The sequence below is a fragment of the Opisthocomus hoazin genome, chromosome 4 (assembly GCF_030867145.1).
Source record: "Opisthocomus hoazin isolate bOpiHoa1 chromosome 4, bOpiHoa1.hap1, whole genome shotgun sequence".
Classification (NCBI taxonomy): domain Eukaryota; kingdom Metazoa; phylum Chordata; class Aves; order Opisthocomiformes; family Opisthocomidae; genus Opisthocomus; species Opisthocomus hoazin.
The window spans coordinates 29,591,527-29,607,653 of NC_134417.1; the positions used below are offsets into that span (position 1 = coordinate 29,591,527).

Consider the following 16,127-nt stretch of genomic DNA (forward strand, 5'->3'; position numbering starts at 1 on the left):
CTCCCTCTCCACGTCCCCTCCTCCGGCAGCTGCACAGCACAGTGAGGTTGCCCCTCAGGCCCCTTCTCTCCAAACGAGACAAACCCAGAGTCCTCAGCCACTCCTCACAGGAAATACCTTCCAGCCCTGTCACCAGCAAAACCCCATGAGTATCAGACTTTATTTTGAGATGTTTCACAGAAATGGTGGGTGGTGCAAAGCTTCCTTTTTCTATGGCTATGCAGAGCTTCCAGCTGCCTGTAAAACCGTAACAGGGTACAGACCAGGGCGATGTGTGTTTCCTTATCTTTAGGTGAATGTCCTTGTTAGTTGCAACATTTTTTGACAGTTAAATAATCTGGAAGATGAGTGTGTATTGCAGATTTTAGATAAAATAATAGAATTTACCAATTGTTCAAGTAAAAGTATTTATTCAACAGTAGTGCATAAAAAGTTAGAATGGCAGGGGCAGAAGATCAGAAGAAAAAAGAAATGACAAGATGACAGATAATGTCAAGTGGGTTAGAGTGAGACAAGAAGGGTAGAAAAATGTTGGATAAGAAAAGCAACTAGGACTTCAATGACATTATGCCTAACCATGTAAATAATAGACTCTATTATTTTGTGTTAAGCTTGTGTTTTATCTTTTCTTTGTCAGTCACATAGAAAAAATTACAACATGGCAAGATCCTCGAAAAACTATGAACCAACCGTTGAATCATATGAGCCACCATCCTGCAGCTACTTCCACACCAATACCGCAGAGGTCTATGGCAATGTCTCAGCCAAATCTCGGTGAGTACTGGATGTCAGCTCTGTGGTGAAAATAGAGAAGAGAGAGGAGAGCCACCTTTTACTAATTTTGTTTGCCAAAGTAATTTTTGCTTCAAGAAGGGTAGCTCTGATTCTGCTGTCAGGCCTAACAGTATGTTCTCCACTTGCTTTTCTTATTTTTCCCTCTGCAAAGTTGGCAGCAAGTGAATTCATACTGTTCGAGGTGAAGTTCTAACATCTCATGTGTTTCATTTTAAAGCCTCTGTGACAAATTTTTGATGTGGTATTGAACATATGAAAATAAGCTCTTCCTGGGCGTTTTCATTCAGAGGTGGTATAAAGCCTCTACAAGCCCACCATACAAGTTTCAAAGCTTGCTGTGCAACATGCTGTTAGATAATCTGTCGGCAGTCTTTCCTGTGTTTCTTCAGGTCAGATTGTAGCTGTTTTGTTTGTGGTGGGGGGGTATTTTTGCATAGTTAGGTTCTGCACTGGAAGCTCCTTGGAAAATACTAAAAAGTCGGTTTTGCAGTATGAATTACCTAAAGACTTTCTACAAATGTGCGTGGTTTCATTGCTGTTCATTTAGCACTTCATGCTTAAATTTAAGCATCAACTTATGTTCCTCTGATTTTGCCAGCTATGAGCCTTAGTGAAAATCAAGCCATGAAAGCTTTGAAAATTTTAAAGATGTAAATGGAGAAAACATTTTCTTGTATAATTCAGAATTACAAATAATCCCTAATACTTCACTTCTGCAGTTTTAACTTTTCTACCACTGAAGAAAATGAGAAACGTCTAGACAGGTCAGCTACAGGCTCAAGATCACAAAACTATGTCAAATAGGTAGTCTTAAAAACACAGACCAGATTCTTGTTCAGGTTAATTTTTGGTACGTTGGTCTCGTGATTTCATGATTATTCATTTGCAGTGTGGGTCATCAGGGCTGTCTCTTCATGTTTGAAGAAAATGATAAACAGTTGGCTGACAATGGTCACCAATAGCAGTAATGCAATATACGTATTTACTTTTGTCTTGGATTTATAGCAAATGCATAGGCTGTCGTCTTCTACCTTTCTCTCAACAACTGTCCTGCTTGAATAGTTAGTGAAGAGTGTTGGTTATGTTGCATGACTTAGCAGGCAGTAGCAAATTGTGTCATGAGAGTGGATATCTGAAGAAGAAACCTGAGTAAAATCTGAAAGGATAGGGTGTACTGCAGTGTGTCATACTAGATGGTAAAGCTAACAATTGCTCTGCGCATGTTGCTTCAAACCACAGCTGTGTTCAGGTCAATCTGTTTATAGCAATTCTGAAATGGCCAAGAGGTAAGAGTAGGACAGTGGGGCTTTTTGTTCATACAAACTCCTCGGCTTATGTTGACATCTGTTACATTTTCTCTCATTAAAAGACACAGGAGGTACCATAAATCAGGACAGCGTACAGCAAGCTTTTACCCCTAATTTGTCAGTGGAAGTGAATCAAAGTTAAATCCTGTACTGAAATACTTGTACACGGAATTTTAGAGGAGGGTCTTTCTCAGGATACAAAGGATTAGAAATAAAAGTGTATACGTTAAGTTCTTGAAGGGACTTCACGTGTCCAACAGCGGCATTTCCACAGACTTCAAAATCTGTCACATCAAATACAGACTATATTTTGTTCAGTATCCTTCGCATTTATAGATGTGGTTCCACTTTTTGGTTGGTATTTATACAGTGCTTGGCACAGTGGTTTAGATCTGTGACTGAATCTCCTAAACATTAGCGCACTAGAAAGAGTATGTAAAAGTTTCCATGGTGTCCATATGTATTAAACTGAGAAAGTATTTTGTCAGTGCTTTTTGGTGAACTTTATGTCATTCTGGTGGCTTTTGAAAGTCATGCTGTGACACTTTGGTAGCAAGCAAATCTGTTTGCACAGCTGAGCAGCACTTCAAGCAGCATGTTATTAAATTCAGCATCACAGTCCCTGATTTTCCCATCCACCTGTTTGAACACACCAAGTGTGACACTATTTTATTTAAAAATGCATTAAAGTAAAAATTAATCTAGAAACTGTGTGTATATATAAACACGTATGTATACACACAGAAGTTACAAATTGCAGTAATCTCAGCAGAATACAGTAGCCCCTGAATGCTTCACGTGACAGTTTAAAATACGTGTGACTACAGTTTCCAGTACTAAAGTAGAATGTCTGTTTCAAAATAATCTTGGCCGAAAGGAAGGGCCTTTCTGCTGTTTTGTGATGCTAACAGTGTTACTGCTAAACCTGCTTTCTTGGGTCTGCTCAGCCATTGAAGTGAGCAATTCGCTGGTCTGGCGGTCAGACCTCTAAGCCAGAAGTGTTTGTGCCAACATCTTACAGACATCAGAGGAGAAATGGAAACTGAATACCAAGTTAAGCCACTCTGCTGGCCATAATTTTGTAACTTCTTAGCAAATGAAGTCTATGCATCTGTCTTTTGCCTGTGCGTTTTTTGGTACTGTAGGAATGAAAAGAAGTTTTTCTTTTGAAGATGTGCCACTTAAAAGAAAAGGATTTAAGTATTCCAGGTCTGCATACTGGTCTGTACTTCCAATTACTAACACATGTGTTTTCCTTGCCATGCTTCTTATGAAGAGATGGAAAATATGGTCTGTCCTGTACAGCTTGTTGCTTTGGGTTATAAACTCCTTTCAGCAATATTTGCTGGGAAGTGTACAAAGGCAGTTACAAATATTCTATCAAAAGCACAGAGTGTGACTGATACCGAATATTAGTGTGCCCATGCTTGAGACATAGAGGAGCATACAGTGAAAGCTGATTGAACTTAGACATACCTTAAAAAAAAAAATCTGTATTTTTCTACCTTTTTTCTTACTATGGTTGTATGTTGTCTATTTATGTATCTATTTCTTATGTTGTAAGAAAACACATACTGGTTTTCTTACAACTTCAGCAGTGTTAGTTTTCTCACTTTTAAAACATTACTTTTTATATGTTATATAGCAAAAGCATCTGAAGGAGTTTCTTCCTTTGCTGCATCTTGTTAAATTTATAGAAAACTAATACATGCTAGGCAGGTTTCTGTGGTCACTTACACACCACCACTAAATTCAGTGAAGTTTCACGAATGAAAAAGGAAATTTGTTCCAGAGATTGAAAGCATATTTTTGTAGATTAACATGTATTCAGACTTGTTCCGTCTGCTTTTTCTAAATATTTTACCTTTGTTGTTCTTCTAAGACAGTTTGTAGATGGATATACTAAGGAAAGGACAACATTAGCAGGAATCTTTTAACTGTATATTTTGTTGTTGGAAGGCAACAAGGAAAATGACCAGCATCTGACAGAAGACTACCAAAAGCACTCTTGCATCTTCCTAAGTGCTTCACAAATCCCATTTACTTTGGTGCTGAATCCGCACATGTATTAGTTTTGTGCCCATTCTGAAAGTCTTTTTCAGCTGATTGATAAAGCATTATCTATCTGTTGCCAGTCAACTCCGTTATTGTGGTAGAATCAAAGACCGTATGTGGAAGGAGGGGTATTTGTACACCTTTATTTTAGGTGTTTAACCTAGGTCCCTGCGTTAGGAGAACAAGCTCCGTGGACTTCTGTGAATGAAAGGAAGAAGAGAGCAGCTGCAGTGCACCTAAGCTAATGGTCAAACTACTATGTGACTTAAATGACTAAATTGTTCTCTGGAAGTGCCTAAGTCCAAGCTAGGGAAGCTGTTCTGCCTTAATGGCAGTCACTGTTGGAAGAAGATTGTAGAATGTGGTTTTTGGCTGAGTGTAGCAAGATTTAGGGGGAACAGTTAGATCCTTGTAGAAGTTTATTTTGCAACCACTTTTAATTAAATGCTGCTTGTCTTGTAGTTTTTCTCTATTCTACATTATGCAACGCTCAAAGCCATTGTTAGTTTCATCCTGCTTCCTTCAAAGTGTTTTAAAGAGATTTCTTTTGTGATTATACTCTTCATCCCGTTGCTGAGTACAATATGGTCTTCATTTCATTTGTAACTTATTTTGACATAAAATAATAAAATCCTCTGATAGTATTTATGTTTTCTATATAAATTAGCTTAAATTTATAGGCATGAGTTCCTTAAAAAGCTCTTACAAAAAGAACAGACTCTATTTGCAAAACAACTCAGAGGACCTTTTGGGCAAAGTGGCATACATCATGGTACAGTTGGATGTAGAATTTAGGCCTTACAGCAAATAACAGTTGCAGACTGCAAGACCCAGTTATTATAGGGCCTATGTGAGTGACTAAGCTGTGTGGTAACTAGTGCCCAGAGTCTGATGGTTTGAGAGCTCTGGGCATTCTACCACTTTGTAAAACACCTTTGAGTTTATTTGGACGTGGATAGGGACTTTCAATTTATGTAACTAGAAACGGTAGTTAAAATGTGGGTTTGGTCTAACTAAACTCATCGAAGTCCAACCAGCCTGGGCGTCCTTGGTGCTCCCCAGTGCCTGGCTGCCACTGTCATCTTTGCCTCTCTTCACAGCGGAATGTCCAGCACCACCAATAACAGAAATCCATACCTGGTATTACCACTTTGCATTTGCCACTTGTGGTATGGAAGAGAACTTGTGTGACTCTTCAGTCTTTGCACAGGGATGTGGTGGATGGGTGGAAAGGCTTTTAAAGGCCACAATCATGTATGAGCTGGCTGTCCAGGAAAAAGTGATGAGGAGTGAAGCAAAGAGACGAGCAGAGCTGTGTTTGTGTAGATCCCTTATGCATTAGAGCTGAGCCATCTTCTCTTACCCTGTCTTTTGTCTCATAATCTACTATTTTTCATCCAAGTTTGGACAAGATCTTTCAAGGTCCCTTCTTACCTAGGCTGTTCTATGATGATTGATAAGTTGATAATTTCATAACTTATAAATTACTGTCGTAGTGCATAGTGTAGTGTCTATTGGCCCAGCTAATGTGGCCTTCAGAAAAATTACCTGGATCACTCTTAGTTCTGAACACTGACATAATATCTCCTAACAATTATATTCTCTCAGGTTCTGTCAAGATGAATTTATTAATATGTATATATGCAGGAAAAAAAATCATAAATATGCTTAATGTTATAATCCCTGAGGTTTCCAGTGTTCTAGTACTCTCTCTGTACCTGGAACAGATTGTTTTAATTTATCTCTGTGCTGCTGCTTGTTTATCAGTTACCTGCTAGTGGCATCCTCAGAGGGGTATTGTAAGAAACTGTGAACTCATACAGATATAGCTGCTAAAAGGTCAGTAATAATGTTATGAGCTTGCAAAGGTAAGGATGCCTGTCCTGAGGTAAGGAAAGAAGCTAGATGAGTTTCCACCCATGGCTGAGGCTTGGAGCCTCGCAAAATATAAAGAATATTTCAGAATAATTCAAGTGGGAAGGGGCCTTGAGAGATCTCTAATCCAGCCTCCTGCTCAAAGCAGAGTCGTCAGCAGTGGGATCAGACCAGGTGCTCAGGGCTTTATGCAATCAAGGTCTTGAAAACCTTTGTGACAGATTAGTGGGTCCTGGTGCGGTACTAATGCTTTTGTCAGGCAGGAGACTGGCACCATAAAGAAAATGGGTGGTGTATCACCGGTACTAGGTGGAGGAGTTTCAGAATGTGTAATACACACTTAAGAATAGAGAACAATTTCTGGCAGAGGGAAAAGGGTGCTACATATACTTTTGTTTGCACTTGACACCTGCACTTTCACCTGATCAGATCATGTGTAAATATAGAGTGGAAGAAAAATAAAACATCATGGCACATCTGCGATAGAAGCTGGTAGTATTTATCTCCATTTTGTAGATCAAGCAGTTCAGGCATAAAACAGTGGAAAGCCCTTGCCTTAGCAGCTTACTGTCAAGACTGAACAGCAGGCATGGCCCAAGTGATACAAGCAGTATAGTTTTAACTATTAAATACACTGGTTGTCTAAGGTGAAAGACATTATGTATTACACAACAGAATTTAACGTGGAGAGCCTCTTACACTGATGACTGTTTGTGTTATAGAAATTCATCCATGAATGTGAAAAGTTTATCTTTCAGCTGTATTGCTAACGGTAATTTAATTGGGTCTGGATACAACTGGGGGTTATGGCACTTTGCCTCTGCTTTTATGTTTTTTTAATCAGCCAGGAAATCCAACCAATAAAACAATGCAATAATCCTGTCTAAGAGCAATAAACACATGAACCAAAGTTTCCATATCCTGCCATGATAAAAGAGGTGTAGCTACTATTGTTTGAGGATGATAAAATGCAGTTTTGGTTACCGTGTCCAAGTGAGTCTCTGGAGACAAAAATGCAGAAACTCCCAAAGTGTTTAAAAACAGGTGGTATGTATTTTAATGATAACTAACATAGATACAATGGTCTAAATTTTGCAAGGCTGGTTTGCATTGACTGGAAATTTGGCTACAAATACATAACATTGAGAGGAACATGTTTTTCCCTCGGTGTAGCCCATACCCTCACACCACCTGCAGAGTGGAAAGGCTTCCTGTTCCAGGTCATTTTTAATTACTGGATATCCTGAAAGAAGCGGACACAATTCATTTGTGGTCAATGTGAATAATTTTGGCACCTGCTTCTGGTTCATGAGATAATACTTACAGAGGAGCTGAAAACATTGTAGAGGACTTGTATGTTCTGTGGGAATGAGGGTTTTATGACACAGCTCTGGAGAAGAATGGGGGTTTTTCTGACTGTTTGCAATTAAAACCTCTAAGAAGTAATTATCAGGCGGATTTCAAATGGCGTAATTTATTTATGTTTTAAGGACAGTGGCTTATAGTTCCAGAGACTAATAGGAATTAACTTCAGTATCAGGTAAATTAAAGCCAGATATTTCAAAGGACACACACCCTTAAACCAACAGCTGACTGTCTGGTAAATCTGAAATGCTAAAGGTGGTTGTGTTCAAAAGAGACATTGGTATTGTTTCAAAATCTAGTCATTTTTAATTTTAACACAAAGAAGTTCCTGTTGGTGTAAGCATTTCCCTTCAAGGTTAGTAATCCAAACATATGCCAGTGCAGGAGTGGAGTGTCATTTTCATAGTTTCAAAGTGAATGAAATGCAAAAGATGAAGATTTCATGAAACAAAAGTAAAAATAATTTCATAAATATTTTAAACAATAGTGGTCATCAGCAGTTGGTCATTTGCATTAAAGCTGTCTCTTCAGTCGAGCAGCCCCCGCTGTTACTTGTTGTTACTGATTTATTGTTAAAAGTGCTTCCAGAATAAATCTTTACTCTTTTAAAGAAGTTCCTGTTAAATCATAGCTTTGAGGCTGCACCTGCAGGTTGTTCGTTTGGGGTTTTTTTAATCTCGAATCGTTGAAGACAGGAAAGATTAGTTAAATGTGAATATCACAGAATTTAACGTAACAGTTGAAACTGTTGAGAAATTTCTGTATAGCTATTTCCAGCCCAGAAATCTGAATAAAGGAGTCTCTGTGCACTGGGATAGTACAACTTTTTAGTTTAATACTTCACAGATTTTTGGAACAAAATGCACCAGAACTGAAGAGCAGCATTTTTGCTGACCTTGTTGGAAGGCTAATGCTGTTTCTGGGAAATGAGTGAAACAAGCAGTTCTTTGTTGGCACAAATGGAGAGAGAAAAGCAGGGGAGCCTAGTCTTTTTTTCTTCACAATGTCGTGACTAAGTCAAAACTGTAATGTGGCTGGGTTTGTTCTTTTTTTTTTTTAACCTCTATAGACATTTGTTTTTCATCAGACTATGTTGCGTGACACCTGACGCTGGCCAGTTCGTATGAATTAGGCTCTGGGCTGCCTGTAAACAGAGTAGAGAAAAAGATCCACAGTTGCATCCAGACACTTCTGACACTAAAATAATAAAAGTTGGTACAATCAGTTCAATGCCTATGTCAGAAACAATTTACACTTGCGTGTTTTGGCTTCTGAAGCTTGCAGTCTCTTGCCCACAAAATAATCCTTGCTTAGTATATATCCAGCAAAGCCATCAACAGAAAGATCTCCTACAATGTCAGAAAATGTAATTCAGTAGAATAGGATTATTAATTTAAAAGCAAACAAAAGCAATAAAATATTTTTTTTCATATTTCCTCTAACTGGAAGAAGAAAATTACATAGGTCTAACTTGAGATGTGAACTAAATAGTTGCAATTCCATGGACTGCAATGAAACCGTGGCCACATACTCCAGGTTTGGAACTTAGCTCCACATTCCGCTTTCATTTGAGCTGGAAAATTGTGTAATGGCTGTTTATTGAAGAGACTTACTTCATTTTGCAGAATAAATTTGTTTTTCCCAAGAAGAACTGAATTCAAGGCCACCCTGAGTCTGTCTGATAGAATGCTGAATACTTTCCGCCTGCTATGTTATATGCAGTCTCCTTTACCATCGAGTGGTAGATTTGAGCTTTTTGCATTTTTCCTTTGAAGAACCTTAGAAATGTTGCACTGGGAGTGTCAAACCCTGCCTAGTGAATTTAAGGTTACTGAAGACCAGCTGATTTTCCTTAGTTAACCTTTCGACCTCTCAAAAACAGTCCAGAGGTCCTAAGGCTCCCCAGACCACAGGCTGAAGAGAGTCGTTAGTGTCACTGATTGATTAGATGAGTGTCATTGTAATGAGATCAGTATTCACATTGGGTAGTCTAGTTGGAGCATGAACTACAGGTTTTTCTTTCTTAACCCAAACTCCATTATGTTCCTCATAGCATTCAAATACAAATTCAGAATTCAAATATAAGTAATAGCAGGCATTAATAAAGTTGTGTAAATAGCACAACAAATGTGCCATATGATTGTGTCATAAGGAGCAGAGATTTGTAGAATGCCTTTGTAGGAAGTTGCTCCCTGGAGCTGACACGAGACTTTGCTTTGACTTCACTGGGGTCATTCAGAACTTTAGTGACAAAGAGTTATCAGCTATATTCAGAAAGAATGTTACTGAACTGTTCGGTACAGGAGTTCAGCTCTGGTTCAGCTGACTAGTTCCAGGAAAAGCAGTTAGGTAGAAGACTTTGCTCAAACTAAGCTTATGTGTGTACCACAGGGGTAATTTTTCCATTGTTGGGATTCTTTTCGTTCCAACTAGTGTGTTTAAAGATTCACTATTAATTAAAATCTAGACAATATCAGACACATCAAACATGCTTAAATGTATTCCACGTACTATATTTTTCTGTTTTCCACATGCATATTGTTGTAGCTCTACCCTTAAGAAGAGCAACTTAATGTTTATTCCAAAATATTTTTCTTGTTGTTTGAAGAACTCACAGTGGAAAATGCAAAAGCAGTGAGAAGTCTTGGTCCTGTAATAACTGTATCATTACACTTTTCCATGCTTCGTTGGAGGAGACTGGAGTTCTGCCTGCATGATGGCTTTTTTGCCCAAGTAGATAGCATTGCAGGGTAAAAGCTACCTGACGTTACATATAGTGTCACACATAGAAGATACTGGGGGGTTGCGGGGTGAGGGTAGAGGAAAAAGAAAAATCACATGAAGTGATCATGAGTGTTGGCACAATTATATGGGAGACAGATGTGACCACAGATTTTAATGGTGTTGATTCTGTAAAGAAAAGATCTAGGAAGATGCAGGTAGTTACCTGTAAAAGTACACTTCGTTATCAATCGATGTATAAGCTAGAGGTTGATAGTAGCAAGAATCGGATACTCTACTGAGACTTGCTTTTGGAATTGTCCTGTCTAGGGCAGTGTTTTAATTTGTCCAGGTTTCCAAATGTCTGTCATTTTTGCAAGCATAGATTAGGTACAAATATGTACTGATTTTCAACAAAAAAACCAGTTTTCGGCAAATCTGAACCTTCGTTTTAATTTATTTTGTGGAAGGTCCAGTCATGTTATTTGTGTCATTCCAGGATGCATACATTGGAAATGTCCATATTCTTTGCCACAGTGAAAGGGAACAATCGTATTTTCTGTCATGAAATGTGGAGAAGCATACATAGGACCAATATAAGCAGATCCTTTGACTTCACAGTGTGTGAAGACGTTTTCTGTAATAAAATTGGTATGGGATGAAGTTGTTTTTATGTAGCAGAGCACAAATCACTCGCCAGTGTGTTTTGGTTTATTCCCAGACATACCTTGCCGTAGTCTCCCTGTGCAGTCAGAAAGTTTGAGACATTAGAAAACATCTGCAATCTCCTACAGCAGAGAAGTCAGCTCAGTGGAGCTACAGGATGTCCAGTTACCTGCAGATGCGGTTTCCTTTTGTAACCAGACTTGAATTCAGGTAGAGCTTAAGTATTTTTTTAATACTCCTTTTGAAATACTAGTTTCCAGCGTCCTGTCTGAAATGTACATCAAGAGTACATCGCATCGGTGGTACTGCATCTGAACAGAAAGTATTTTGCAGAAGCATTTAGTTTACTATGCAAGTGCTGTGCACTCAGCCTGCATTTGTGCTGGGCTTGACTGGGATGGAATTAATTTCTTAGCAGCTCCTGTGGTGCTGTGTTTTGGATAGGTGACTAAAACAGTGTTGGTAACACACCAGTAATTTGGCTGTGCCTGAGCAGAGTTTGGAGAGTGTTGAGGCTTTCTGTTTTTTCCCACTGTTTCACCTCCACACTTGCAAGTAGGCTGGGGGTTTGCGACAAATCCTTCCAGTACCTGAAGGTGCCTACACGAAGGATGGAGAGGGACTTTTCACAAGGGTGTGTAGTGATAGGGCAAGGGGGAACGGCTGTAAAGTACAAGAGGGCAGATTTAGATTAGCTATTAGGAAGAAATTCTTCCCCAGGAGGGTGGTGAGGCCCTGGCCCAGGTTGCCCAGGTAAGCTGTGGCTGCTCCCTCCCTGGCAGGGTTCAAGGCCAGGTTGGATGGAGCTCTGAGCAACCTGGTCTGGTGGAAGGGGTCCCTGCTCATGGCAGGGGGGTTGGAACCAGATGATGTTTAAGGTCCCTTCCAACCCAAACCATTCTCTGATTCTATGAAATCAGGAGGTGACACTGAAAGCTGATCTGAATTACCTAAGGGGATATTCCATACCATATGATGCCGTGCTCAGCAATAAAAGGTCAAGGAAAGGAGGAGGGAGGGAGACGTTCATGGTTACAGCATTTGTCTTCCCAAGTAACCCTTACAAGTGCTGAGTTACCTGCTTTCCAGGAAGCACCTAACATCTGCCTGCTGATGGGAAGTCGTGAAAAAATGCTTGATTTTGCTTTGCTTGTGTGCACATCTTTGCCTCACTTGTTAAACTCTTTGTCTCAGCCCAGGAGTTTTTCTTGCTTTTGCTCTTCCTATTCTCTCCCCCATCCTGCTGGTGCGGGGAGGAATTTAGTGACTGCCTGTGGGGGGGCCCAATCCACCACATCAGGACAGCTGCAATTTCCAAAAACTGTTGATGGACTTGGTGCACATTTGCACTGTGTTGAACCACCTATGCTCAGGAAGCACCGAATCGTTGGCTTTCCTTCGTGCACTTGCACACGCTGTGCAGCCCACGCAGATTTCTGCAGAACATCTCAAAGCCTTGTTGCCAGCTGTCTTTCTCGTGGAATTGTTCAGTTCACCAAGAAGTCCCTTTTCCCTGTCTGTCAGAACTCCAGTAGCAAATGCTTTTGGTTGCAGCTTGTGCAGCACTACTGCATTAGGTTTTCTGAAGCATCGTTCAGTAGCTTTAACTGCTCTGTCAAACTGCAGGATTTCTGGGCCAGTAGTTCATTTAGGAGGATTGAGTGCTGCAGGTTTCGGATTAGTGCTGCCAGTGCCTGTCTCTGCCTCTGGCACCATTTGTGTGTAACATCACCACATTTCTGTGCATCATTTGTCTCAAGTCTTCCAGCTGCCACTAGGTTTGCAGGGAACATGGAAAGATCATTTATCATAGGCAGACTTCCTTTATGTTCTTTGACCCGGACATTTCTTTAGGTCTTCTGATTTTCTCAGAGATAATAGCTGTTGATGTAGGAAGCTGCAGTTTTCAGTATAAGCCTGTCTGCATTCAGGTAGTATAGTCTTTGTCTTGAGACCATCATGCAGAGGATCCCAATTCTGAAATTGTATGAATGTCTAGCCCAGGTCTGATATGATGCTCTCAAAGCTGGTGATTAATATACTTCCATAAAATGAAGTGGGTGCCTCTGCACTGTGGTCTGTGGGTTCCAGGAGACTTACCTTGGGGATCAGATGACATCTACATGTCTCTGGAGAAGTCATGTTGGATAACACACTGGCATCTCTGTGCTATTCTCTCCAGAGCTCCCGATTCTGGAAGCATGCTGCAAAGATGGTTTAGATATGCCTGCATGCTTTCCACAAGGTCCAGAAGGATTTATTAGCATGGGCTTTGCACCACCTACAGGTAACAAAGCTGCCTCTGGACCCAGACTGGCCCTGGATATAGCACAGCACTAATCCACGCCTGTTAGGTGCAGCTAGTGCTGATCTGCGTAAGTAATTAAACTAACCTGGCCTCTGAACAAGCCATATAGTTAATACTTCGAAAATGCACTGTATTTCACTCCTGACTTATCTGGAGGATATATCACTGCTGGATGCTATTCTTAGCACCATAAACAGGAAGAATTTTTATCTTGGGTAAATCAGGAGCCTATACAGTGTCTTTGGATTGCTTAGTATCAGAAGTACTGGACTTGCTTGTGCAGTTGCAGACTTCCTCGCTGAAAATTACTGATAATCACTACATTTACACAACACTGTGAGATGCCCAAGGGTATCTCTGGCACCAGAATTTTAAAGCGCTTCTGTTCCTCGCAGTCTTTTGACTGTTGTGTACAATCTGGGAATTTTCACCACTATCTTCCTGTGTTCACCAAACTTACGTTCCCAGTCAGCCTGTCTCTCTCTTAATTCGCAGCTCCTTTAGCTGGAGCTGATACACTTGTTCAGCACTTGCTGGATGTTACTGTTGTACTCATTTTCTTGGAGATTTCAGTTAGATTTTCCCTGGTACTTGAAGACACTTTGCTCTCAGGTATATTGCTTTCCTGAGAGCCAGAGTCGTACTTTCTATGATTGTTTCCTGTCTGGAATCGGGGACTTTCTGTGTGTGTAAGATTACCCATAGCTCACTGTAGTGTATCTGCTACATCTGTATTACTTTTGGGGATTATTCTGGTAATACTGTCCCATTCATTTTTGTACACTTTTCCAGTGAGGTAATAAAATCTTCCCACTGTTTTCTCACCTTTATCTCCTGTGGTCAGTTCGGTATACGAAGTGAGGTCTTTCCATTGCTGATTCTGTGTTTGCAGGGCATTGTCTAGCACAGCTGCAGCAGCGGTGCTCTTCTGCAGGCAGTAGCTCTTTGAACGTTTTTCTTGCACTCTTGTCTCCTTAGGAGTACATTCTGCACCCCTCTCTTGTCCTGGAAAATGTGTTGCTTAGTGTGACGCTCCAGTCACAGGCAAGCAAGCGTGTGTGCATGCTCACACACAACCTCAGGCTCAAGGATTTCTGTCAGTGTGAGGCCGGTGAGTCAGCTGGTTTCCTGCACAAGAAGGAGGATGACAGGGAACTGAGCAAGCAGGGAAACATGACACGTATGAAGGATTTATCCGCTGCCTATGGGTATTTGCTAGCGGACAAACCAGATGGAGTTTTTTAGCAGCCAGATCACCCAACATGGGCCGAGAACTGTGCTGAGGAAGTGGCAGTGGCTGCAGGGTGGCTATTGGCTGAGGGGAAAAGGAGCAAGCACTCTATCTTCTGTGCACAGCATGTCTTTGGCCTCATGGTTTATCCTGTGGGAGTGTTTCGAACTGGAGATGATATCCTGCTTTTCCTGTGGCCCAGACTTCAGTAGCCCCCAGGAAGATGATAGGCAGTGCTTTTCAAAAGTCTGGAGCACCATTTGGACAGGCTGTTTTGCCGAAGACACATTCCACGTGCTGTCAGATGTGAACTGCTGGTATAGAAAAGCCCTAAAACTTAACACATTAACTGAAGGCTGACTCGTAACGATTTCAGTGCACTAAAAGTGGAACCAGTGCAAAAGAGTACTTGCAAATCTGCCGTGATTTAATTACTCTTCAGCTGGTTCTTGGAGTCAGCTGTTTTATTACTGTGCTTGTAACAGTTTGACCCTTAGGATGTATTTTTAGGCAGCTGAATGTAGCAGTTGTTGTGGCAAGTGATGCAGAATGCCCCAGGTTTTGGTTTCATTTTGTTTTCTATAACAGATACAAAAAAGAATTGCCTAACAATCTGAGGTTTTATACTATTTTTATTTCAAATTAATACTTGTTTTGAGCTAGGTTAGATTAATTTAATCTGTATTATATAGGTGTATGCACATGCCCAAAAACTAGATTTGACTTCACAAATGTAGACATATATGTCCTAAATTTGCTTATGGGACATTATCATGATTGTGTTCAAGAATAATTCAAGAGGAATGATAATGTTATGCAGGTAGTAGGATCAAAACCTGGGCCTTAGCATCTATGTATTTACAAACTGGTTTTGAATTATATTTTTAAAATTTATTTTATCACCATATCAGTTGAATGCTCCATTTTAAGTTAGACTTCATCATAAACATACTCTATTCAGACACCTTGACAAAAATATCTGTACTTGTTTGAAAGCAAAGATACAGGACTCCTCTATTCTTAACGTTTCCGAGTCTATCCAGTTTGGGCTGCTATGATAGTAGATTCCTGGTATTCAGACTGAATGGAGAGTTATCTGAAGGGAGTATTTTGTGTAGCAAAGGCAACAAGTAGCCCTGAGAAAGAGTACTACAACACATGCCCTAGCCCTGAGTGTATCCCTGACACAGCATACTGGCTATTAATCTTTACTTTACTTTGCCTGATTCTATCATTTGCGTGTGCTGCTTAGATGAAAGCAGTTTTGTTATGGAGAACTTACTATATTGTGATAATCCTTCAGTCAGCCTGGATTCTTAGCATGGTGGTTCTATTCACTCAACCATTGACACCCCAAAAATTTAAGCACATGCTTATGCATATGAGAAGAGTTAAATTCCTGCCTAAGTGCTTATAGTCCTGGAAATTTAACACCAGATTTACACTGATATAATTTATAGAATTGTAAGGTTTCTTACTTATTAAAATAAGACTAGATTCGCTGCATCTTAAAATGTGGTTCCATATATTGTTTTGTCATTATGAAAGTGGTTTGATTTCTGCACCCAGCTCTCATTCCTACCTTTGCCTTTTTGGCACTGCAGCTTGCTAAAGGTTTTTTACCACTGAGAAGTTACTGATCAGTGCTGGCTTTGGTCTGTCTTTCCTGCAACCAGCTTATTTTTCCCACTTGGACTCGCTCATTGGTTGCATATAAGCATTTTCATGGCTACCCAGTTACATTTGCTGGGAACTGATCTAGCCAGAAAATATCTTCATTTTATCCCTAGGCAATTTTTAGTTT

At 40.1% G+C, this 16,127-nt stretch overlaps 1 protein-coding gene across 1 annotated transcript in view; it reads left to right on the forward strand.

Moving 5' to 3' along the window:
- The window catches only part of WWTR1 (WW domain containing transcription regulator 1), a 74,139-nt gene that overhangs the window by 40,103 nt on the left and 17,909 nt on the right, over positions 1-16,127 (forward strand). The window contains exon 2 of the mRNA XM_075418504.1: positions 638-774. Coding sequence (XP_075274619.1) covers positions 638-774 — 137 coding nt within the window. The remainder of the gene's footprint in view (positions 1-637; positions 775-16,127) is intronic.